At 39.8% G+C, this 26,159-nt stretch overlaps 1 protein-coding gene across 3 annotated transcripts in view; it reads right to left on the reverse strand.

Annotated features, from left to right (window-relative positions):
* cntln (centlein, centrosomal protein) overlaps positions 1–26,159 on the reverse strand; it is a 470,872-nt gene that overhangs the window by 191,231 nt on the left and 253,482 nt on the right. For all 3 annotated transcript variants that reach the window (XM_087995387.1, XM_087995398.1, XM_087995382.1), the window contains exons 16-17: positions 1,554–2,095; positions 739–826 (exon numbers count right to left, since the gene is read on the reverse strand). In XM_087995387.1, coding sequence (XP_087851513.1) covers positions 739–826; positions 1,554–2,095 — 630 coding nt within the window. The remainder of the gene's footprint in view (positions 1–738; positions 827–1,553; positions 2,096–26,159) is intronic.

The following is a 26,159-nucleotide window of genomic DNA, read 5'->3' on the forward strand; positions in this document are numbered from 1 at the left end:
GTGCTACAGGTAGTAAAAATCTCCTATCTTATCCTCAACATTCGTTGTAAATACTGTATGACGAGTAAATTATTTCATAACTAAAAATTAATAACCCAAGTTATTTGATTATTAGACTCTTGGAAGCAGCAAATAACATATATCACATTGTTCTGAGCATTCAGCAGTTATTTGTGCCAAAACTAATCATACTATTTATTGCCAAGTGCAAAACTACTGTTTCATTCGAATAATTACCATACCATTATAATGGCGGTCATCCATCATTTATTGCAAACAAATTACAAAAATTCCACCATAAAAAGTAGATTTGCTATATTATAATGTTAAATGAACTATCTGGTGAGAAAGTTTCAGAATCTTAAACATTATATATGTTAATAGATGATAAACAAATGCTTCAACTTGGATTAATAGACACATGTTTGCAGATTATTTAAAATGATTTTAAGTTTTAAATAAACTCCATATGTCATTAATATTCTGATTTCCAAACAGACGCCTCTGAGCTACAAAAATGGCAATCTATAACATTTTAAGGTATTGTTAATATATTTACATAATGCTCACACATAATTTCCTGTTAATTTCTCAAAAGTGTACACTGCAAAATCTACCACTGTATGTATACTACCTACAAATTGGTGAGCTTGTCTCTTTAGGGGCTTTAGTCCAATTTTAACATTAATCACTGACTAAATTCAGCTTTTTGTCTCCATTGAAATATTTCCTGCTTACCGGATTTCTTGCTGCTGGTGGAGTCCTTTCCTGAGTCGTCTTTGCTATCATTTCTCCCAGACTCTCAGCAGCAGTCTCCTCGGTGTCACTTGCATAAAAATATAGTGGAAAAATATTTTTTATTGAAGGAATGAAGCTTTAGAGCAATAAGGAATTTCATTCTTAATGCAAAAAAAATCTGTAAATACCCCCTGAATGAAAATTAATAACAAAACACCTCATTTTCAGCCATCATTCAATTAACATTAGTTCAATGACTGTGCATAAAACATACATGAAATAATTAGTGTGGATAGCTCTTAATTTAAAGGATGTTAAACAGCTTGTAAGCATCTGGTAGCAAGCTGAAATAGGTCATTCAAAATTTATCTAACTAAATTAAGAGGAAAAAAATTGGTTTCTCCTCCTGGATCGACATGTCACAAGATAACTAAACTGACTTAGCAGGGTTGCCTGGGAATCCTTAGCTGTCAGTGGTGAATATGCAAAGGGCCAGCAAATTAAATCAACCTGCCAAACTGTCAATTTCAAGCCTCATGACTGCATGAAAATGGCATCACTGAAAGAAATCATGCATTGCCTTATTCTGGATTTCCTGGCATTAATTCAAAACTTCATACAGTTGGAGCTAATTTCACATGCAAATTTCAGTCAATAAGCTTGAAGCAAGACATCCCATGACTATTCAAAAATCTGACAGGATTATTTTTTCCTTGAATATGAAATCGACAGTATATGAAATCCAATCTCCATTTGCTTACAGTTTTCATATCCACACTGTCCCATCTGCAGAGTCAGGTTAATGAGAACTATACCTGGCTCCAGTTACATCTTCCCATCCATCCTTATTGAAGTGCTCAAAGACTCTGCTCATCTCCTTGATGGATCGGTTGAGAAAACGCTGGTACTGTTTGAGGGAAATGTTTTTCCTTCTTTTTGTTCTGGGGTTGTAGCCCACTGTTTTGCACGCACAGCTGCCACTCCCTGCTCTCTCTGCAGTTCTGGTTTTGCTGGGAACAGTCTTAGACTCAAGTGCTTGCTGTAGCTCCTGTATTTTCCATAATAAATCCTTATTTTCATTTTTTAGTTTTGTTCTGTCCGCTACTTGCCTCTTTAGAGAGGAAGTTTCTGTTTTCAATTCTTCTATCATTGTAGCCAGCTCATTTTTCTCTCGCATAATTTGTTGATTTGCCTTCATCAGTTCTCTTATTTCAATAAGTTGGTTGTCAGATTCAGTCTGAAGTTTGCTGTAGGCAGTTTGCAATAAAACTTTGGCCTGAATCAATTCTTCGTTCGTTTCTGTCAGGTCTTTGGCATCCCTCTGAATGGTTTTCAGCTTCTTTTCAAATTGGTTAATCTGAAACAGGAAACAAATCACTTTAAGATTAGTTTGAAATATCAGGATGCTTATTCTCCATCATTTTAAGTAGAACCTCACTAAATTGTAAGACCCACAAAGTGCAGGGCCTATTTCCTGTGCTGTATTAGCCGATTTCATTAATGGAGGGTATAAAGGGGTACAGAAATTGATTGTAGCGTCTTTCGACTAGCAAAATGAGAAAAACAATTTTGCGGCAATTCACAGAACTCCCTCACTCTGGTTTCTAGCATCTATTGGGAAAGTTATGCATTGATTGACTGTGTTTAAAAGGCCATTGGTAACATGCTTAAAACAGAATATATCACAAATTTGGAGATACCTATAAAATATCTCGCATAACAACCTGAATCAAACCTAAAGGCAAGAAAGGATTAGGGCAGTGGTAAAGCCATCTTTCTTGCTGCTGAAGGCTGCATTAATGTGCAACAGAATGCCTGGTGAAGCCCATTCTTCGAACACACTGCTCCTCTGAGATTGAGGTAAGTACAGATGCTGTGATCAGGATAAGTCTTTTGCATACAAACTTCCACACTGATTATGTTATACAGATACTTTAAAACTTACAAAATACAAGTAAAAGACCATTCATTCCCTTGAGCCTACTCCACCATTAATCAAAATAGATGATTTGTTTATATTTGAGTTCTATATTTCCATCTACCCCATAGCCTTTAATTACCCTGCCTAACAAGAATCTCTCCACCTCTGTTTAAAAAATATTCAATGATCTCACCTGCACTGCCTTCTGACTCAGAGACTTCTAAAGTCACACAGTCTTCTGTGAGAAAAAAGTTCTTATTGCTGTCCTGAAGAAGCAATGCTCAATTAAAAACAGTGCCCTGCTCATCAGAGAAGACATCCTTTATTGTCCAGCTTTTCAAGATCGTTCAGCACCAGGGTGGCACAGTGGTTGGCATAGTTGCTTCACAGCACCAGGAACCCAGGTTCAAATCCAGCCTTGGCCAAGTCTTTGTGCAGAGTCTGCACATTCTTGTCGTGTCTGGGTGGATTTCCTCTGGATTCTCCTTATGTCATCTTCACAATATATTTTCCCACAAACTTTGGTGTCATTCACAAATTTAGCTGCCATGCCTTTGCTCGTATCATCAAAGTCATTGAGGTAAATTTCCAAAAAATTGAAACCCCAGCATAGACCTTGGAGGGTCTGGCTGCCAATAAGACAAAAACCATTTATTCATACTCTCTGATTTCTGCTAACCAGCCAGCCACACACTAATCTTTGATATGGCATGTTACCAAATGCCTTCTGGAAATCTAAGAATAGTATGCCTACAGGTACCCTTTATTCCATAGTATGTGTTACTTCTTCAAAAGAATTCAACAAATTGGTTAAATATGACTTCCCTTTGACAAAGATGGCTCTTACTGATTACCTTGAGTTTTTCTAAGTGTGCAGCTATAATCTTTAAAATGATCAATTCTAACTCATAAACATCAAACTAACTGGCATACACTTGCCTGTTTTCTGCCTTTCTACTTTTTGAACACAGGGGTTATATATTGGCCACTTTCACACCTAATGGAACTTTTCCAGAATTTGGAAATTTTGAAAAATGCATACTTATGCATCTACTACTTCAGTAGCTATCTCTTTATAGACCTGAGAATGAAGTTAAACTGGACCCAGAGTTGAGAGCCCTCAGTTCCATCAAGTTGCAATCAATGGATCAGATCGAAGCTCTGTGATTCTGCCACATCTCATCCTGCATGGTGGTGGACAACTAAACAATTCATTGAAGGAGGTGACTCCACAAACATCACGATCGTTAGTCATGGAGATGCCCAGCACATCAGTGCAAAAGGTAAAACTGAAGCATTTGCAACTGCATGGTTGACCAAGGGCTGAGTGGATGATCCATCTCGGCCTTCTCCAAATATTCCCAGCATCACAGGTATTGGTTGTCAAGCAATTCGATTCTCTCCATGCAGTATTGAGAAATGGCTGGACTCACTGGTTATTGAAAAGGCGATGAGCCCTGACAACATGTGAGCAATAGTGTTGGAGTAATAGAGTTACAGAGTCCTACAGCATGGAGACAGAACCTTTAGCCCAAACTGGTCTATGCTGTCCAAAATGTCCATCCATATTAACGCTATTTCCCTGCACTGGCCCAGATCCTTCTAAACATTTCCTATCCATGTACAGTATTTGTCGAAATGCCTTTTAAATATTGTTAATCTACTTGTCTCAAACAACTCATTCTATACGTGTTGTTCGTCAGGTTCCATATTATTCTTTCCCTGTATCCTTAAACTGATGCACTCTCGCCCTTAATTCTCCAACTCTGGGAAAAAGATTGAGTGCATTCACCCTATCCATGCCTCTCATGACCTTATGCACTTCAGTCTCCTACACTCTAAAGAAAAAAGTCCTACCTTGTCCAATTTCTCCCTACAACTCAAACTGTTGAGTCCTGGCAACACCCGTGTAAATTTCTGGCAACATCCTGTACAACTGCAACATAACTTCCAAACCTCTATACACAATGGCCTGACCAGTGTGTCAAAAGCCTTCTTCACTACCCTGTCTCCCAGTGACTCCACTTTCAAAGAACTGTGCATCTGAACTCCCAGGTCCCTCTTACACAACACTCTTTTAGACCCTACCCATTCACCATGAAACTTCTACCTTGAATTGACTTTCCAAAATGCTAGACCTCACACTTACCTATATTAAATTCCATTTGTCATTTCTCAGCCCACTTCCCCAGCTAATCAAGTTCCTGTTGCAATTTCTGATAACCTTCCTCACTGTCCACGATATCGCCTATGTTAGTGTCATCTGAAAACTTGCTAATCATGCCTTGTACATTCTCATCTAATTCAGTGATATAGATAACAAACAGCAATGGGCCCAGCAATGACTCCTGAGGCACTCCAGTCTAACAAGCATCTTTCCACTATTACCCTCTTTTTCCTACCTTTAAGCCAACTGTGTATCCAATTTGCCAGCTTCCTCTAGATTCCATGTGATCTAACCTTCCAGAGAGGCCTACCATGTTGAACCTTACCAGAGGCCTTACTAAAATCCACACAGACTATGTCTACTACTCTTCCCTCATGAACCTTCCTGGTCACTTGATCCAAGAACTGTAAAATACTTGTGAGGCATGACTTCCCACGCACAAAGCCATGTTGACTACTCATAATTAAACCCTGTCTTTCCAAATGCATGTATATCTTATCTCTCAGAATCTTCTGAAGTAACTTACCCACCACAGATATTAGGCTTAATGGTCTGTAGTTCCAGGTTTTCTTTGCAGCCCTCCTTGAATAAACCCCTTTTTATTTGCAGACGGTAAATTGATGGCCATTTTCAGTGAACATGCACCTTTTGTATTAAGGATTGAGCACAGGGATGTGTGGGAAGGTGGTATTCTATCCATCTGACCTATTTTATATGCCCTCACATGTAGTGGGGACATAAATATTCAACCTTTGGTGTCACATTTGATGCTGAGATGTGCTTCCAAGCACGTATCCTCACCGTCATTGTTTGCTATCCTCCAGTCTTTGGGACCTCATCCAAGATGCAAAAGTATCAGCTGGAGACTCTGCAATTTCTGCTCTTGCCTCTTGCAGTGTTCTCGGATATATCTGGTCAGGACCAGGAGATTTATCAACTTTCATCAAATTCTAATACATTCAAAACCTCCTCGACTGTGATATGGATTGTCCCCAAGATATGACCACTAACTTCCCAAGTCTTCATGTCTTTCTCCACAGTAAACACAGAGAAATAAATATTCATTGAGAACCTTGCCCATCTCCTGCGGTTCTACACATATACGTCCACTTTGGTTCTTCAGGGGTCCTATTCTCTCTGCAGTTATTCATTTTTCTTTAATATACTTAAAGAACCTCTTTGGATTCACCCTAATCTTTTCAGCTAAGGCTATCTCATTATCTCTTTTCGCCTTCCTGATTTTCTTCTTCAGTAAATTCCTGTATCCCCTATATACCTTCCAGGGTATCCTTTGATCCCAGCTGATTATACCTGAGCCATACCTCCTTTTTTCTGGTAAAAGCCTCAATATCTCTTGTCATCCAGGGTTCCCTATTCCTGTAGACCTTGACTTTCTTGTTTTCCAGAACCTGAATGTTTCTAGCCAAGTTGTTCCAGTATAGGTATAACACTGCCATCTAAATGGCAATGTTGGAAATTGCCCAGGTATGTCCTGTACACTCAAAACAGGATAAATAAAACCACCAATTAATGCCCATCAGTCTAGTCTCGATCAGCAGGAAAGTAATAGGAGTTGTCATTTACAGTGCTAAAAGCAGCATTTGCTTAACAGTAATCTGTTCTTTGACACGATGTTTGGGTTCCACCAATGCCACTCAGCTCCTGACCCCATCACAGCCTCAGTTTACGCATGGGCAAAATAACTCAATTCCAGAGGTGAGGCAAGAGTAACTGCCTTGACATCAAAATTGCATTTGACTGAGTGCGGCATCAAGGAACTCTTGCAAAGCTGGAGTCAATGCAAATTGGGGGAAAGCTCTCCACATACCTAGCACATAGGAAGTTGACTGCAGTAGTTGGAGGTCAAGACATCACTGCAGTAGTTCCTCAGGATTGTATCCGAGGGTTAACTATCTTCAGCTCTTTCATCAATGACTTTTCTTCTATCATAAGATTGGCAGTAGAGATTTAGGTTAAGATTGCACAGTGTTCAACCCAATTCACAAATCCACGGAGATACTGAAGCAGTTCATGCCCAAATGCAACATGGCTTGAGTAATAGCCAGCTTTGGCCTGACAAGAGGCAAATAACATTTACGCCACACAAATGCCAAGCAAGACCAAACTTTACTGGATTAGCCATACAAGTACTGCAGCGACAAGAGCAAGTCAGAGGCTAGGAAAGCTGAAGCGAGTAACTTACCTCCTGATTCCCCAAAGCCTATCCACAATCTATAAGGCATAAGTCAGGAATGTGATGGAATTCTCTTGAATGAATGAATGAATTCTGCCTGGGTGAGTGCAGTCCAGCACACTCAAGAAACTCAATGTCATCCAGGTCAAAGCAGCCTGCTTGATTGGCACCACATTCACTTCCTCCATCACTGACACTCAATGGGACACTAGTATGAACCATCTGCAGAAATTCACCAAGAATCCTTAGACAGCACATTCAAAACTCACAACCACTACCAACTGAAAGGACAAGGGCAGCTAATATGTAAGAACACCACCAACTTCAAGCCAGCCTAAGTTGGAAATATATCTCCATTCTTTCAGTGTCACGAGATCAAAATCTTAGAACACCATTCCCAACAATATTGTTGGTTTACATATAGCAAATAAACTGGAAGAATCCACTTTTCATCTCAGGAGAAACTAGTGATAGGCAATAAATGTTGGCTAAGTCAGCTATGCTCACATCCGACAAATAAAATTAAACCACTCCCATGTTCTAGTGAACCAGCACTTAAATTACTTAACTCTTTCTTTTCTAAATGCCTGTAGAAACTCATCCTGATTGTTTTATATGCCAAGCTAGCTTCTTTTCACACTGTACTATCCTCCTGCTGGTTAATAAGACCATAAGACCATAAGACATAGGAGTGGAAGTAAGGCCATTCGGCCCATCGAGTCCACTCCGCCATTCAATCATGGCTGATGGGCATTTCAACTCCACTGACCCACATTCTCCCCGTAGCCCTTAATTCCTTGTGACATCAAGAATTTATCAATCTCTGCCTTGAAGACATTTAGTGTCCTGGCCTCCACTGCACTCTGCGGCAATGAATTCCACAGGCCCACCACTCTCTGGCTGAAGAAATGTCTCCGCATTTCTGTTCTGAATTTACCCCCTCTAATTCTAAGGCTGTGTCCACGGGTCCTAGTTTCCTCGCCTAACGGAAACTATTTCCTAGCATCTACCCTTTCCAAGCCATGTATTATCTTGTAAGTTTCTATTAGATCGCCCCTTAATCTTCTAAACTCCAATGAATACAATCCCAGGATCCTGAGCCGTTCCTCGTATGTTAGGCCTACCATTCCAGGGATCATCCGTGAGTCCAATGCCAGTATGTCCTTCCTGAGGTGTGGGGACCAAAACTGGACACAGTACTCCAAATGGGGCCTAACCAGAGCTTTATAAAGTCTCAGTAGCACAACGGTGCATTTATATTCCAACCCTCTTGAGATAAATGACAACATTGCATTCGCTTTCTTAATCACGGACTCAACCTGCATGTTTACCTTTAGAAAATCCTCGACTAGCACTCCCAGATCCCTTTGGCTTTACGAATTTTCTCTCCGTTTAGAAAGTAATCCATGCTTCTATTCTTTTTTCCAAAGTGCAAGACCTCGCATTTGCTCACATTGAATTCCATCAGCCATTTCCTGGACCACTCTCCCAAACTGTCTAGATCCTTCTGCAGCCTACTCACTTCCTCAGTACTACCTGCCTGTCCACCTAACTTCGTACCATCGGCAAACTTCGCTAGAATGCCCCCAGTCGCTTCATCCAGATCATTAATATATAACGTGAACAGCTGCGGCCCCAATACTGAACCCTGCGGGACAACGCTTGTCACCGGCTGCCATTCCGAAAAAGAACCTTTTATCCCAACTCTCTGCCTTCTGTCAGACAGCCAATGCTCAATCCATACCAGTAGCTCACCTCGAACACCATGGGCCCTCACCTTGCTCAGCAGCCTCCCGTGTGGCACCTTATCAAAGGCCTTTTGGAAGTCTAGATAGACCACATCCACTGGGCTTCCCTGGTCTAACCTACTTGTCATCTCTTCAAAGAATTCCAACAGGTTTGTCAGGCACGACCTCCCCTTACTAAATCCATGTTGACTTGTTCTAATCCGACCCTGCTCTTCCAAGAATTTAGAAACCTCATCCTTAATGATGGATTCTAGAATTTTACCAACAACCGAGGTAGGCTATAATTTTCCATCTTTTGTCTTGATCCTTTCTTGAACAAGGGGGTTACAACAGTGATCTTCCAATCATCCGGGACTTTCCCTGACTCCAGTGACTTTTGAAAGATCTCAACCAACGCCTCCGCTATTTCCTCAGCCACCTCCCTCAGAACTCTAGGATGTAGCCCATCGGGGCCAGGAGATTTATCAATTTTAAGACCATTTAGCTTTTCTCGCACTTTCTCTTTTGTAATGGCAACCATACTCAACTCAGCCCCCTGACTCCCTTTAATTGTTGGGATATTACTCAAGTCTTCCACTGTGAAGACTGGCGCAAAGTACTTATTAGGTTCTCCAGCTATTTCCTCATCTCCCATTACTAGGCTTCCAGCATCAGTTTGAAGTGCCCAATGTCTACTTTTGCCTGTCGTTTGTTTCTTATGTACTGAAAGAAACTTTTACTATCATTTCTAATATTACTGGCTAGCCTACCTTCACATTTGATCCTCTCCTTCCTTATTTCTCTCTTTGTTACCCTCTGTTTGTTTTGCAGCCTTCCCAATCTTCTGATTTCCCAGTGCTCTTGGCCACTTTATAGGATCTCTCTTTTTCTTTAATACATTTCCTGACTTCCTTTGTCAGCCATGGCTGTCTATTCCCTCCCCGGATAATCTTTCTTTTCTTGGGGATGAACCTCTGTACAGTATCCTCAATTATATCCACAAACTCCTGCCTACTGTCTTCCCCGCGAGGCTCTGCTTCCAGTCTATTTTCGTCAGTTCCTCTCTCATGCCCTCATAATTACCTTTATTTAACTATAACACCATTACATCTGATTTTGCTTTCTCTCTTTCAAACTGCGGACTGAACTCTACCATATTATGATCACTGCTTCCTAAGTGTTCCCTTACTTTAAGATTTTTTATAAAGTCTGGTTCATTACATAGCACTAGGTCCAGAATAGCCTGCTCCCTTGTGGGCTCCACGACAAGCTGTTCCAAAAGGCCATCGTGTAAGCATTCCATTAATTCCCTTTCTTTGGATCCACTGGCAACATTATTTACCCAGTCCACCTGCATATTGAAGTCCCCCATGATCACCGTGACCTTGCCTTTCTGACATGCCTTCTCTATTTCCCGGTACATGTTGCGCCCCTGGTCCTGACCACTGTTAGGAGGTCTGTACATAACTCCCATTATGTTTTTTTTGCCTTTGTGGTTCCTCAATTCCACGCACACAGACTCCACATCATCCGACGCTATGTCATTCAGTGCCATAGATTTAATTTTGTTCTTAATTAACAAGGCAATCCCGACCCCTCTGCCCACCTCCCTGTCTTTTCGATAAGTTGAAATGGATGTTAACTGCCAGTCCTGACCCCCCTGCAACCACGTCTCTGTGATGCCTACCACATCATACTCATTTACGATGATCTGTGCCATTAGTTCATCTGCTTTGTTACGAATGCCACGAGCATTCAGGTAAAGTGCCTTAATGCTAAGTTTATCATTAGAGATATTGGAAGTCATAAGATGTCCTAAGTTATCCTTCCCTTTTGCTGCATTCCCAGTCTGCCTCAAGTTTAAATCCACCTGCACACATGCTATCCTGCTACTTATCTTTCCACTTAACTCCATACTCCCTGTCGCTTTCACTTTCCCTTCCCCCCAACTCAGAAGTCTTTTAATCATTCTCTGCTTTTACTACATTTGGAACAATCATTTGACCTGTCACTCATTTTTGTTTGTTCCTTAAGTTTGATACTTTCTTTAATTGACCACAGATGATGGTTCCTCCCTTTTGAATTTTCCCACCTTGTTCTGATTTTGATGCAGCTGCTCCTTCACCTGTTTGTCTATCCTGACTAAAAACGTAATGACGCCATACCCTTAAACTGAAAATCAGGGAGTAAGGCAAACAAGTTAAAATGTGAAATGCAATCTTCATAAAAGCACATAGATTCTTTTAATCCAAATGATTGCACTTGTGACCCTCTCTAAATTCTGCTCCAGACAGTTTTTAAAGCCAATCCTGCAAGGGATTATTGGGTAGATTGGATACTGCTCAGCAACTGCATTTTGCCTAGTTAAAATAGCATCAAGGTTTCAATTCCATCATGGGTCTCTGATTTTAATATATTCATTGCTCTATAAAAACAGGTATCCAGAACTGGGAGATGCTTAATTAACACTAAAAGAGATGGACAAATTGAAGGTAACTGTTGAGGATATACCACAGCCATGCAATGCTGAAATAACTAAAAACTGGTGCTAATGGAGTCCTGCATGCTCAATAAGAGATGTGTAGATTGTACAAGGGGAGGACAGCCATGTACAACAAACCTTCAAATGACACATCAATAGAGGGATGATATGTTTAATTAGTCTTCAATGGGACTGTCTATTTTTATGAAAATGTTAACATTTTTTCATTAACTATAACACTTCTCAATTTAATAAGGAGATTGCAATGTAAAAATAAGAATTCCCTCTCCAACAAATTTAATATAAAATGGACTAAAAGAGCTATGCACTCTTAGATGGTTTTATATCACAAATAATTTTTATCAGCTTCAAATGAAATAAATTCATATCATTTCTTATTGTGGAATAACTTAACAGTTAATCAGCAAAACTTTTATTCCTAAATTGAATGTCCTAAAAGACAATACTGTAAAATTTTGCAAGTATATAATGGGTTCAGGAATTTTTCACTATAGGGCTCATGCAGAATTACATTTAAGTACTTAAAAATGAAGATTATATTCTGACTGATCTCTCATCTTAAATTACTTGTACAAGAGAGGCTACAGTCTCTAATGCTACTCACTGCTGCTGTCAACTTTTAACAGCCTATTACACTAAAGAATACAAAGAAAAAGATGCTAATACATTTCAAGCTTCAGTCTATTCAAAATTTCCATGTGTCAGGAAGCTCAGCAATATAATACATTCAACATTAACACCTGAGCACTGTCAGTTTTGCACAACTGTACATTTTATCATATTATTGTCTTTTTGAATACAAGTTAGAAATACATACAAAATGCCTTCAAGGTCTGACCCAAGGCAATATTTTTCTGTGTTTTTCAGTTTTACCTGACCTCTGGAAATAAAACATGTACACTTTCTAAAAATTACAGTGCTTCTTCAATATTGCAAATGATGAAATAAAATAATTCCTTTGACATTCCTGGACATGAAGTGCACAAACTATTTCAATTACATTTTCCTCCTAAACATAAATGAATATGAGCATTTCCTGTGCTGTACATTATTATATTTAACATTATATTCGTCATTGTGAGATAATGCAGTGACAGCTTTCATTACCTGACCATATGGCACTCGTTACAATAGCACACAACTGTATTATCTCCTCTAAATTACTCCCTACAAGTTAATGCACAATTTACAAAATACAATCAACAGCTTCCAGCTACAGAGATATCAGCGGCATATTTAGTCTATTTTGGAATTTGTGCTGTTAATTCAGGAAGAAAAAAGGGCAAATTAAATATAACCTTTCTCAGACATGAAAACATGCTCTGCACAAAGAAATACTTTGGATGACCCCAGTACTCACATAGCTAGCCACAAGGGATGTATAATACATATGAAACTGAACTTAAAACTGTTCTGCGTATGTAACATGTACAGCCAATTTCAAAATTATATAAATAGTTTGCTGGCAGAAAACCACACTATGTGTGGATTTTAACTTTTCAATTCAAGACAGTAAATACACTAGTGTGAAATTAGAAGTAATCTTGTGTCACAGGTTCCTGGCTCCATGATTCAGAATATGCAAGAGGATCTCAAAATCTATGAAACTTAATAAAAATGTACTTTTAAAATACTAAATGTGAATTGAACACAATAAAGGTGGAGCATATTTTCAACTTGCTGGCCCAATGCAAACTAACTCAGCTGATCAGACAGAAACAACTAAATTTTCAATTCCATCAAACTCATGCATGTCTCAAAAATAAAATGCCTGATACAAACAATTTGTGAAAACTGAATTATTCAAATTAGTATTTGCAAGTGATTCTATTTGATAAATCTAACATTTTATATTTCTTACTTCAACATAATTGAATGCTTTTCACAGATCAGATTTCCCTAACTTACTACAAACTAATAAGCACACACTATAAAGCAACACCACTCAATATGTTCAATTAGCTACATTTAAGTCACCACTCTTAACTATTACTGACAAACACAGGCCAAGCTTTCAAATGAAAACCAGCGATTTCAGTGCAGTTCCAGATTTCTGATGTAAGCTGAGCAGGAAATCAGCATACCCACCAGAGAAGCAACATAAACTGCTGAAAATGGCCAATGTCACTTCATTGTGAACAACACCAATTTACTCGTCTGAAACTGGAGCACTATTCAGCCCAAACATTTAATTATTTGCAAATTGTTTTCATAGTCCCTACCATGGAATTAATAAAAAACAATTGTTTCAGCTTCTCAAAAACGAGGTTCACTTCCCAAATCACCAAAATAAATGCTAAATCTCTTCAGATGTACAATAACTTTCTGGTCCAATTGCAACTTAATTTAAAAATTCTCATTCATGTTTTCTTATTCTTCCAACATTTCACTAGGCTCTATCTCTCTTAGCACCTTAGCCATAAAACTCTCCAGGATCACAAATTCTGGTCTCTTGAACATCCCAAATTTTAATCACTCTACCATGAGTGGGCTAAGCCTTTAATTGCCTCTGCCTCAACTTCTGGAGTTTTCCCTGTAAACTCCTTCAGATTTCTTGTTTAAGTTACTCCTCAAAATGCACTGTTTTAACAACATTTTGTCAACATCCATAACATCGCATCATGTGGCTGGGTATCAAAGACTGTTTGACCATATTCCTGTGAAGATTTACTGTCTTACTGGTGCTTTATAAATACAGGTATTGGTTTCTGTAAGTCATTGTAGAAATATTTAGGAAGCTCTGCAAATTTCCACTGGCTGCCAGGAGGCAAGCAGTTGAATTTGTTTATAAATAGTAACCTTTTTTGCAGTGTCAGGCCAAAATGATGAAATTTATCCACCAGGTCTGCAAATGGACTGTTGCACTCCAACATGTAGTCTGCTTCAAGTTATTGTAAAGAAGTTCAGATCTCCCAATGATAGATCAACTCCAGCTCCATTTATTTCCAACAGCTACATTAGAACCTAAAACCTCAACACTTCCTTTAGAAGTTTACTTTATATTTAAGCAAACAAATTGCAAATATAACTTATTAATGACAATTGTAAACCATTCCATATAGGGTTAAAAAAAAGTGACAGATATATACAGTGGAAAACCCAAAGAGCAGAGAGATTAGATCTTCAAAATTAATATGCTATGGAGAAACAATTAAAATATAAGAGAATACTGGAGTGTAGAATTATAACAAAGGTTATAAGGAGTCATTTACAAAGTAAAGCTTGCTATTTCAGAATTCTACAAGGGTTGCTGAGTTCAGCACGTTCTCAATATCTACTTTCAGCAAACAGGGTTCAGGCCTGAGAAAACACCTTTGGGGCATCACATACAAACTGGACAGTGCACATCAAAAACAGTATATTGCACCAGATAAGGTCCAAATGAGGGCAAACACAATTGGCCCCAAGTGTAAATTGGATGAACTATGAGATACAGTAATATTGTACTCTATGATCTAAACAGCAGGAGACCTCAGTGTTAAATTTCCAAAGTACTGAATGGTACAGAATCCAGAAAATTAATTAGAAGAAACCCAGCCAGGTAATGACAAGCATACATAAATTTAGACTCAAATTTAAAGTAAATTTTCGAAGAATTACTGTTTACTTGGAGATTTTAGAATAATCGAATCATTAATATACTGGAGTGAAATACAACATCAAAGAGAATATATCAGAGTTGTTAGCTGTGGCTCAGTGGGTAGCACTCTTTTCTTAAAGTCAGAAGGTCACGGGGCAGACATAAAATCCAGGCTGAAGCAGCAGTGCAGTCCAAAGAAAGCTTCATGTTGTCAAAGGGCAACACTGAGGGACTGCTACATTGTTCAAAGGGTTTGCAATGAGACAGCATTCCATTGTCAAAGGTGCAGTAGTGAGGGAGCACCATACTGTCAGAAAAGCAGTGCAAAGAGCTGTAATGTTGAAAAGGAAGTCCTAGGGGGTATGGCTCTGTTGGAGGGGCATTACTGAAGGAGTGCTGTCCTGCTGAAGGGGTGGAACTAAGGGTGTGCTACACTGTCAGGGGGCAGTATGAGGGAGTGCTTCAGTCAGAGATCAGTACTGAAGTCCTGCAATATCAAAAATGCTGAGGGAGCACTGCATTGTTGGACGGTAGTTACTTTTTAAAAAACTGATTCATGGCATGAAGGCATCACTGTCTAGGCCAGCATTTATTACCCTATCCAGAGGGCAGTTAAGAGTCAACAACTTTGCTGTGGGTCTGCAGTCACAGTCGGTAAGGGTGGCAGCTTCCTTCCCTAAGGGACATGACTGAACTAGATGTTTACCCGACAGCTATTTCATGGTCATCCCTAAACTCTTAACTCCAGATACTTACTGAATTCAAATTCCACCATCTGCTGTGGCAGGATTCAAACCTGAGTCCCCAGACATTACCTGGTTCTCTGGATTAACAGTGCAGCCAAAGTACCACTAGGCTTTTGCCTCCCCATTGCTGATTGAGTGTTGCTTTGTCAGAGATCCAGTAGTGAAGGAGTCAAAGGTAATGGCAATGTTGGAGCTACTACCTATTGGTTGAGGCATTGCATTGATGCTGTCTCAATTGTTAGCAGTCAGATGGCATTATTTCAATTTAGAGTAGTGAGTTTTCCTTGTGTTCTTTTTTCTTTAATCAATATCATTAAAGCAGATTATTTGGAAACTATCAGATTGGTGTTGTTTTGGAGCTTGTTGTATACAAACTGGCTGCCTTGCTTCCTCGTGACTACTAACAGTGACTGCATTTCAAAAGTACTTAATTGGCTATAAAGTGTTTGGGTGGCCCTGAGGTCATGAAAGAAGCTATAGAAATCCAAACCTTTATTTTTATGATGGGCATTCAAGAGTAAAAGCGTTGGTGGGTTAACTGATCTCTTGTGGACCACAGGATCTCATTTTCCAATGCTATGCACATAATAGAGCAATCCTAATCGTGTCAGAGAACATAGTTGTACTATGAGGCCACAGAAAAGCAGATCAGTATTCATCTCTTGCCTTTCAGATGAGGCTTCTTCATCATCCTCTATTTCCTCCCCTTTATGGTGAGTTCAACTTGATCTTCTAAATTTCTACAACTCGGAAGTGGGAATGATTTTCACATCTTGTATAAAAGATACATTCAGTAAAACTCCAGAGAATTCTAATTTACATGTTACTTTGGTTTGTCTTAGCCATCTCAACATTTAGTAGTCAGTCATTAGCCATGGCCATTATGATCCAATGGGTACATTTTAGAGAAATTACTTACTTGGTCAGGTTATAACTTTGGTTTTATTTTCACTATGATTAATGTGACTCCTACTCAGGTATATTCTGCCTTTGATACTTAATAAGATAAAAAGCTGAATAAGTTTTTTAAAAAACCGATAAATGCTGCACGTATTGCAATGAAATAATCATTCTAAGAATGCGACATTTTGAACATTTTTATTCAGTGTAATCTTATTCATATTCAAGAAAAGAAATGCAATCATAATAAAGCTCCAATGTATCATTAATGCCTAAAAGCGTTTCTCTACTGAAGGATGATACAGTGATTTGAAGCTTATTTGAATATGTGCTACTCATCTGTAGCAGAAAACACATACAGTAAAAGTTTATTTTGGGTGACACTGAAGAACATATATAAACATAGTTTATATATCACAGCTTGACTCTAGGATGCTGTAATGGATTTTCATTTGTGCACCAAATTTTTTACACCTTGAATCTGTCATTTTGCTGCCATTTTCCTATAATACACTGGAAAATTTATTACAAATCCGCATACAACCCAAAGAAAACAAATCATAACATGTCCTTGTGTTATAAGGAATGTCGTGTCTATGAGAAATCACAGTCAGCAACACAAACAAAACCATCACTAGTCTGTGGTTCTGGGTTCAAATACCAGTTAGTAAGGGTGACTTCTCCAAGCAATGTGCTTCGGATAATGACAAATTTGCCACATGCAAGATTTTATTAGATGGCTACTGCCTTTTGATTCAACATGAAATTGACATATGGCTTCTGACTGGTTCTGCTTGATGGTAAGCCTATTGCTATCTGCTTGATGGTGAGCGAGTTGCTATCAGATCAAGATCAAGTCCGATTGTGAATTAATTGGCAGCTTTCATACAAGGACATAAAGAAAGAAATAGCTGATTTGCTGTATGCAGACTTATTATCCTAGAGAGGAAGCTGCTCTTATTATCCACAGTAGTTGTTCATTACTAGCTGCCAGGCAAATGTTGGTGGGACCCCATTCTGTGGTCAGAAAGTTGAGACTTGTTGAGTTTTCAGAACACTGGCATAGCACAGCTGGGGGAAGGAGTCACTGGAATGAGATGAAGCTCATTCTGCTGTAAATTGCAATTTATTGGTTTGGGATTTGCAGTAGACTGCAGGAAACAACAGACACTGGACATTATGATTCAGTGAAACAGGCCAATTGGAAGATGGGAATATCTTTGAACTTGTTTCTGTAATGGCTACCTTGTGAAAGGTGCAGCATAATATACAAATGTTCTGCAAGGTTTTCACTTGTTTTAGGAAAATAAAGGCCAATAATTTTTCTGTAGTTCAATGTATCATTTGTTCACTAAGTAGTGATTTGTAAATATCAATTTTATTTTAATTCATTACAGTGGGCGGCACGGTGGCACAGTGGTTAGCACTGCTGCCTCACAGCGCCTGAGACCCAGGTTCAATTCCCGCCTCAGGCGACTGACTGTGTGGAGTTTGCACGTTCTCCCCGTGTCTGCGTGGGTTTCCTCCGGGTGCTCCGGTTTCCTCCCACAGTCCAAAGATGTGCAGGGTCAGGTGAATTGGCCATGCTAAATTGCCCATAGTGTTAGGTAAGGGGTAAATGTAGGGGTATGGGTGGGTTTCGCTTTGGCGGGTCGGTGTGGACTTGTTGGGCCGAAGGGCCTGTTTCCACACTGTAATGTAATCTAATCTAATCTAATGAAGTAAAAGTATTAACATGTCAAATCTTATTGCATGATCCATTGAATTTGTCAGTGGGAATTTAAATCCCTTTTTGGAAGTAATCAGTGTTTGTGGGGATTGCAAAGTGATTCCTAGGTCTTCCATGGACTAAAATAGTTTCAAAAACATTACTGATCTAAAATGATCACAATAATCACCTGGCCACAGGATGATAAAGACATAAAACCAATTTGAGATAAACAAAGACAGTGAGAACCCTCGTTCCCCATTTTGATTTACACATCACAAATTTGCACATATTGGACACAGAATCTTGCCTAATATTAGAAAACCTAAAGAAACACAATGGCTGCAGACAGAATTCACAAAAGAGCTTGTATTTCAAGAAATTGTTTTTAATAGAGCAGAGAGATGCCTAACCAGAGAAAGTTCTACCTCACTGCCTTTCAAGAAGGAAAAGTGACCACTGACAGAACTGATTAAAAAGAAACATCAAAACATAGAGCTCAATGCACAACAAAAATACTCACTACTGTTGAAGATACAAGAAATGAAGCCTTGTTTCTTTAAAACTTTAGTTAGTTAACACGGTTTTTAGACACTGAGATATATTCACATGAAGTAGCAGATTTTCTTTAACACAGATATTTATTGCACAAAAAGAATATTTTTTTTAAAAAAGCAAGCTTTTACAAGTCAAATGATCTTACAACACACAGTAAACAAAGTTTCAACCTGTTTTCTTACACAATCAATTGCAGAGATTCAAATCCAGAGAAATGGTACCCTTCTCTCAACTCTTTTGGGTTGAATTTAACTGGATTTTGATAGGTTCCTTACTGTGAACTGTGAATGCAGTTTCATGAGTCATTTCCAATCTGTTGATGTGAACTTGTTTCAAATCTGAAAGAATAATCTTTTGCAGTTCTAATTACCTGCAGATTTCTAAACAAATTTTCCTGACTTGGTAGTTTCACAAACTAAGCTCTTAGGATGAAGTAACTTGTTCCATGAACTGTTTCTAGGAAAGAAACTAAACAGTTCAGCTCAACACTCATATCTTTTGAATTGAATTTTTTAAAATAAATTTTGATCCTAAATTATTTGAAATTAAAACACTTGAAGGTCACCTGTTCACTGACAAAATATTAGATTTAATCACTGCTCCAGAAGGACTTCCTGACATTGTCTTTTTAAAGAAAGAATCAAACCTCACCTGCATTTATTCTGAAATCCAAATCCCATAAATGTCTTAAATATATATATATATATGTTCTTTATGGGACTTGATATGTATATAATATATATAATACCCCTTCTATCACACAGCTTTATAGTTCTATTAGTGACACTAGAATTTTATTTCGAGACTTTGACTTTACATGGAATTCAAATTTTCCAACTACCAAAATGGGTTTTAAAGTATGCACTTATTGGATAACTTCATTTAGGTCTCTGGATTACGAGATTAGTAATACAACCACTACACTACTATACTGCATGGACTGAGAATTTAATTGATGTCTGAAGAGTGGAAAAATGAAAGAAAATTTGGAAAGTATTGAGGAATCAATCCATAAGGATATTAAGCAGGATTCTGAAGTTCAACACTTTTTGGTTCAGTTTGGGATGAAAAGATTGATTGGATTCATAGCTCGCTAGCAGTCTGGAGCCAATAAGTACAGATCAACATTATTTCAATTAATGCAAAGTTGGATTGAGGGGTGAATAGCCTTTATAGGGTCTTGTTCCTATTTATTCTTAGTACCATGAACCCAAAGGAAATATCAACTGATCCACCACTTGTCATACCATTGGCTAACCGGTCTGTCACCAGTGCTAATGGTAGAAAGAATAAGTTAAACTTAGTCAGCATGAGAAAGTTAAGCAAGAAATGAGAGATGACTGAGTATGAAGTTTTTTGTACCAGGAAGAAGGTAGAAGTAAAAAAAAATTCAAAAGTGCAGTGTTTGCATTCAGATTAAAACCAGAAGACTGGGGATAAGTTCAAAACCCTCAGAACGTATTTCCAATTTGAATTGCACAGCTGTGTAATGAGACAATGTTCAGAGTTATCTGACACTGGCAACTTCTGAAAAGGTCATGAGCAAAACATGATCTACCTCTAATTTAACTATATATTACACATCATCAAGAAATGCCTGAGATTTTTTGAAAAAAAATCTATATGGTCCCCTGTGCGTTTTATCTGTGCAAGACACTAGGTGAGAAAATACAAAACAATGCTTTTCCTGCTCAAGGCAGAATTTACAGACACAAAAGAATGTTGAGAGATTATACAAGCATTGTAATTGTCGAGCCAAATGTGTATACAACCAAAGAAATGAGGCGGTGGGGGGAGGGGGGGGGGGGTTCATGATCCCTTTTCCTGGTCAGGTAGTCAGTCTTCACTGACATCTGATCATTTTCCTTTTGGCTTCAATGAAAGTCATTCTGAACAGTCAAGAAGCCAACAAAGGTCAAACATCAATAAGTTCTGGCTTCTGGAATTGCTTATTGCAGAAAAGAAAATTAGCATTTTAATCAGCTGATATCAAAAATTCAATGATTTGTACCATTGTTGAGTAATAAATTTATACTGGAATAGAATCTACCTTTTAAGAGGTAGAGAGTAATTAACCCCTGGCCAACATCCAAAGTTGACATAAACCAGACATAGCCAAGGCTGAATGAAGCCTGAAGATTTGGGAAAGAATAGACAAGTTTAAAATGGCCATCTATTTCTCAATCCACAAAAGACGATAATGGTATTCAGTTTTTTTTTTGTGGTATATTACCCAAAATTAATCATGTTGCAAAGAGTGAAGTCGCTCTGGATGATAATTTAACTGAGGTTCTTCATAGAGAAACACTGTTTTCTGATTATTGATCATTTCCAAAACAATAATCTATAATTACTTTCAATATTGCCAAGTTTATGGGCATCAAAGGCAAAGCCAGCACTTACACATTCCGAACTGCCCTTAAGAAGATGGTGAGCTGCCTTCTTGACAACTTGGTGGATTACTCAGCATGTTGGATGAACGTTAATGACACTGGTGTGGATCTCGAATCACACATAGTTCAGAATGGATAAAGATTGTCTAAAAAAAAAAGCGAACCATTTGGCATTTTTCTTGTGTACTGGGATTATTTTGATAGGGTGATAAAGATATGGAGATGATCAAAGATACAAGGACCTGAAAAAACTAATATTGAAGCTGACTTGACTGCTGCTTTAGGAACAGCAATATGATATCAGTGCTCCACACTCAACTTAAATTTTGATCTTATTTTGTGAGGCACACAGAAGAGTGTTCAATCAAAGTTGTAGCAGAGATGCATCCTTTTAGGCAATGAGTCATCCAGCATCTAATTTACCTAAAAAGCTGCTCGTCAGAATCTGGACACTGGATGAGTTTGCTGAGAGTGCTTGAATTTATAAAGAAACCAATTCTAATCAACAGAAATTGACAGACACATTTCAAGAGAAAAGCAATGATTTATTCCAAAGTGGAAGTTGAATGCTGATGACTCCAGAATACAGACATACAAATTAGGATCACAAGCAGGAGGCTGGAAGAACACAGCAAGCCAGGCAGTATCAGGAGGTGGAGAAGTCAACGTTTCGGGTGTAACCGTTCTTCAGGACTGGTGGTGTGTTTAAGGGTAGCTACATATAAAGGTGGTAGGGGTCATGGTGGTGAGGTAGGGATAGATGAACACAGCTAAAGGGTACGACTTGGTTGGGCGATGGGAGGAATGAATCTGGTTGGAGGCTAGAAGGAAGGACTAGTCAGGGGAATGGAAGGAAGGGGAAGGAGCTGGAAGGGAATGAGGTGATGGGAAGGGAAGTTATTTGAAATTGGCGAACTAAATGTTGAATCTTTCGGGCTTAGACTGCCCAAGTGGAAGATGAGGTGTTGTTCCTCCAATTTACAGTGTGATTCATTATGGCAATGGAGGAGGCCAAGGATGGTCATGTCGGAAAGGGATGGGAAGAGGAATTAAAATGGGTGGTGACTGGGAAGGCAGGTCGTCCCCTGTGGGCCCACTGAGATGCTCAGCTAAACATTCCCTTAGTTTATGTTTGGTCTCCCTGATGTAGAGAAGACCACATTAGGAGCACTGGATACAGTAAACTAGGTTGGAGGAGATGCAGGTGAAAGTCTGTCTCACTTGGAAGGACTGTTTGGGGCCCTGGATGGAGGTGAAGAGGGTGGTGTGCCGGCAGGTTTTGCATCTTTTCCGGTTACAGGGGAGGGTATCTGAGATTTCGGGGAGTTTGATGGGAAGAGTGGCGCGAAACAAGGATTGGCGCAGGGAACAGTCCTTGCGGAAGGCAGAGAGGAGTGGGATGGGGAAGGTGTTCTTGGTGGTGGGGTCCAGTTGCAGTTGGCGAAAGTGTTTAAGGATAAGAGGTTGGATGAGGAGACTGGTAAGAACAACAGGGACCCTGTCTTTACCGCGTTTGGAAAGTGGTAGGGTTAGAGCAGTGGAGTGGGGAATGGAGGCAGTGCAGTGGAGGGTTGTCTGGATGGCAGAGGGGGTAAAGCACGTTGTTCGAAATAGGTGATGCTTAGGAGTGGAATGGCTCCACGTCCAAGCAGGTCCGGCAGAGGTGGAGGAATTTGGAGAATAGGATCGAGGTCTTGCAGGATGCTGGTTCGGAGAAGGTGTAGTCCAGATAGTTGTGAGAGTCTGTGGGTTTATAGTAAACATCCTTCTGGAGACTATCACCAGAGAAGGAAATCAAGGGGTCAAGAAAGGGGAGGGAGGTTTCTGAGATGGACCAACAGAATTTGAGGGTGGGGTGGAAGTTGTGGGTGAAGTTGATTAACTGTTCCAGTCCAACCTGGGTGCAGGATGCTGCACCAATGCAGTCATCGATATAATGGCGGAAGAGTTGGGGCACAGTACCTGTGTAGGTACTGAAGAGGGACTGTTCAACATAGCCGACAAAGAGGCAGGTGCAGCTGGGGCCCTTCTAAGTGCCCTTGGCCATCGCCTGGATTTGGAAGAAATGGGAATGTTATTAAGGATGAGGACTAGTTCGGCAAGGCAGAGGAGGGTATTGGTAGAGGGTCTGGATGGGTCTGTTCGAGAGGAAGAAGCTGTGTGCCTAAAGACCATCCTTGTGGGTTATAGAATGTATAAGGACTGCACATCTATAGTGAAGATGAAGCACTGGGGGCCAGGGAACTGGAAGTTACTGAAGTAATGGAGGGCATGGTTCGTGTCACAGATATAACTGGGAAGTGCCTGAACCAAGGGGAAAAAGATGGAGCCGAGATAGGACGAGATGGGTTCGGCAGTCAGCAATGAAGAGGTCTCGGGCATTGCTGACTGCCGACGTGACATCGGCCACCTCAATTTCTCCAACCCCCCCCCTCACCCACTCCAACTTCACCCTCTCCAAACAAGCAGCACTCCACTCTCTCCACACCAACATCTGGTTCACCATCAAACCCACTGACAAAGGTAGAGTGGTGGTAGTCTGGAGAACAGACCTCTACGTCACAGAGGCCAAATGCCAACTCTCCAACAACACGTCCTACCTCCCCCTTGGCCATGACCCCACCTTGACCATCAGGCCAAAATCACTCGGACTGGCTGTGCCCTCACTACCTTCAGTGATCTCCCCTCCACTGGCTCCAAATTCATAGTTCCCCAGCCCCGCATTGCCTGGTTCTACCTGCTCCCCAAGATCCATCCTTGTCCCTTTGGTTCAGGCACCTCCCACCTACATCCACACACCAATGGTTCCCTTTGCCAAACCTTGGTTCACACCACTGTCCCCTTCAAACACCCCCCTCTCCGAATCCCCAGGTACCTTCCCCTGCAACTGGAAAATTTGTAAAACCTGCTGGCACACCTCCATTCAGGACCCCAAACAGTCTTTTCAGGTGAGACAGAGGTTCACCTGCATCCCCTCCAACCAGGTTTACTGTATCTGGTGCTCCCAATGTGGGCTTCTCTACATCGGGGAGACCAAACATAAACTAAGGGAACGTTTAGCTGAGCACCTCAGCCCAGACCGCAGGGACCAACCTGACCTCCCAGTCACCACCCATTTTAATTCCTCTTCCCACTTCCTTTCCGACATGATCATATTTGGCCTGCTCCACTGCCACAATGAATCAAACTGCAAATTGGAGGAACAACACCTCACCTTCCGTTTGGACAGCTTACAGCCCAGAAGACTGAACATTGAGTTCGCCAATTTCAAGTAACCCCAATTCCCATCTTATGATTCCATTCCCAGCCCCTCCCCTAACCCTTCCATTCCTCTGACTGACCCTTCCTTCTAGCTACTAACTTGATCCATTCTTCCCATTGACCAACCAGGTCACACCCTCTGTGTTCACCTATCCCCACCTCACCCACCCTGTCCTCCCACCGTCTTTATGTGCAGCTCCCCACACATACACTGCCAGTCCTGAAGAAGGGTTACAGCCGAAATGTTGACTTCTCCACCTTCTGATGCTGCCTGACTTGCTGTGTTCTTCTAGTCTCTTACCTTTCTACCCTGGAATCTAGCATCTGGAGTTTATTTGTCTCTATATAAATTCGGAGCAGCAGTAAACCCTAAAACGTCTCTGATCTGCTCTTCCATTCAGTAAGGTCATAGCAGATATGATTGTAACTTCAAGAACACATCCCACCTTTCCCTGACAAACTTTAACTACTCACTTAATAAGAATCCTTCTATATCTGCCTTAAAAATATTCAAAGACTGATTCCACGATTTTTTCAGAAAACATTTCCAAAGATTCATGACTCTCTTGAAAAAAAATTTTAATCTCTGCTTTAGCTGGATGACCTTAGAATTTTAAAGTATAATCCCTAGTTCTAAATTATCCTAGTGGAGGAAAGATCTTGTTCCCCTGAGATGACCTCTTACGATTTTGTATTCTTCAAGTTGCCTCTTACTTCTAAATTCCAACAGATAACAAGTCTAGCTTACATAACCTCTCAGATAAGACAACCTACACATTCCAGGTATTAGTCTACTTAACTTTCTCTGAACTGTTTCCAACACATTACAATATAAACTGTGTGAATTATGTATATGTTTATACTTATTTTAGGTTTGAGTTAGTTAAATATAGGTTTTCTAAAATTAGAAATATAGATGCCTAAAGTTAATTAACTTACTAGTATTTCTGTAGCCATGCTGATTTATTTTAAAACAGCTTGTGAGAGCTACTTTGGCAACATTATTGGGTTTTTGTTTACCCAGGATATTTTCGACTTAGCAAGGTCAACCTTTCTGCTTTAGGGTCTGTCAGAAATTCCTAGACTTAGGGATGTGTTTTAAGCTACGGGAAACACCCATAGCTGAGAGTAGAGGCCTTTTTTAAGCTTTACTTTGTTTTGAGCAGTTCTGTGAAGTCCTTGTATGAAGATGATTGTACAACACAGAGATCCTAAGAAGGAGAGAATATCGTAAAATTAGATTACCCTAGATTATAAAATCAGTGATAGTCCCAAAGCAGAAGTTTTAGATTAGAAAGATGAAGATTTAAGCTCAGGTGTATGATAGCTCCAGGAAGAAGTTACATCTATGAGTTAAAGTCACAATTACCTTAAGCCTAATGAGGTGTGAGGAAAAGATTTTTTTTTCTGTAAGTATTAGATTAGATTACTTACAGCGTGGAAACAGGCCCTTCGGCCCAACAAGTCCACACCGACCCTCCGAAGAGCACCCAACCCAGACCCATTCCCCTACATTTACCCCTTCACCTAAATCTACGGGCAATTTAGCACGGCCAATTCACCTAACCTGCACATTTTTGGACTGTGGGAGGAAACCGGAGCACCCGGAGTAAACCCACGTAGACACGGGGAGAATGTGCAAACTCCACACAGTTGTACCAGGGTTCCTTCTGCCTAATTTACAAGCTTTTTTGTTGTTTGGAATTTGTAAAGTAGTCTTTGGTGATTCATGGGAGAATACTTTTACATGTATTTCAAATTTT

The sequence above is a fragment of the Chiloscyllium plagiosum genome, unplaced genomic scaffold (assembly GCF_037043375.1).
Source record: "Chiloscyllium plagiosum isolate Xiang-an unplaced genomic scaffold, Cpla_swu_hap1 HiC_scaffold_2, whole genome shotgun sequence".
Classification (NCBI taxonomy): Eukaryota; Metazoa; Chordata; class Chondrichthyes; order Orectolobiformes; family Hemiscylliidae; genus Chiloscyllium; species Chiloscyllium plagiosum.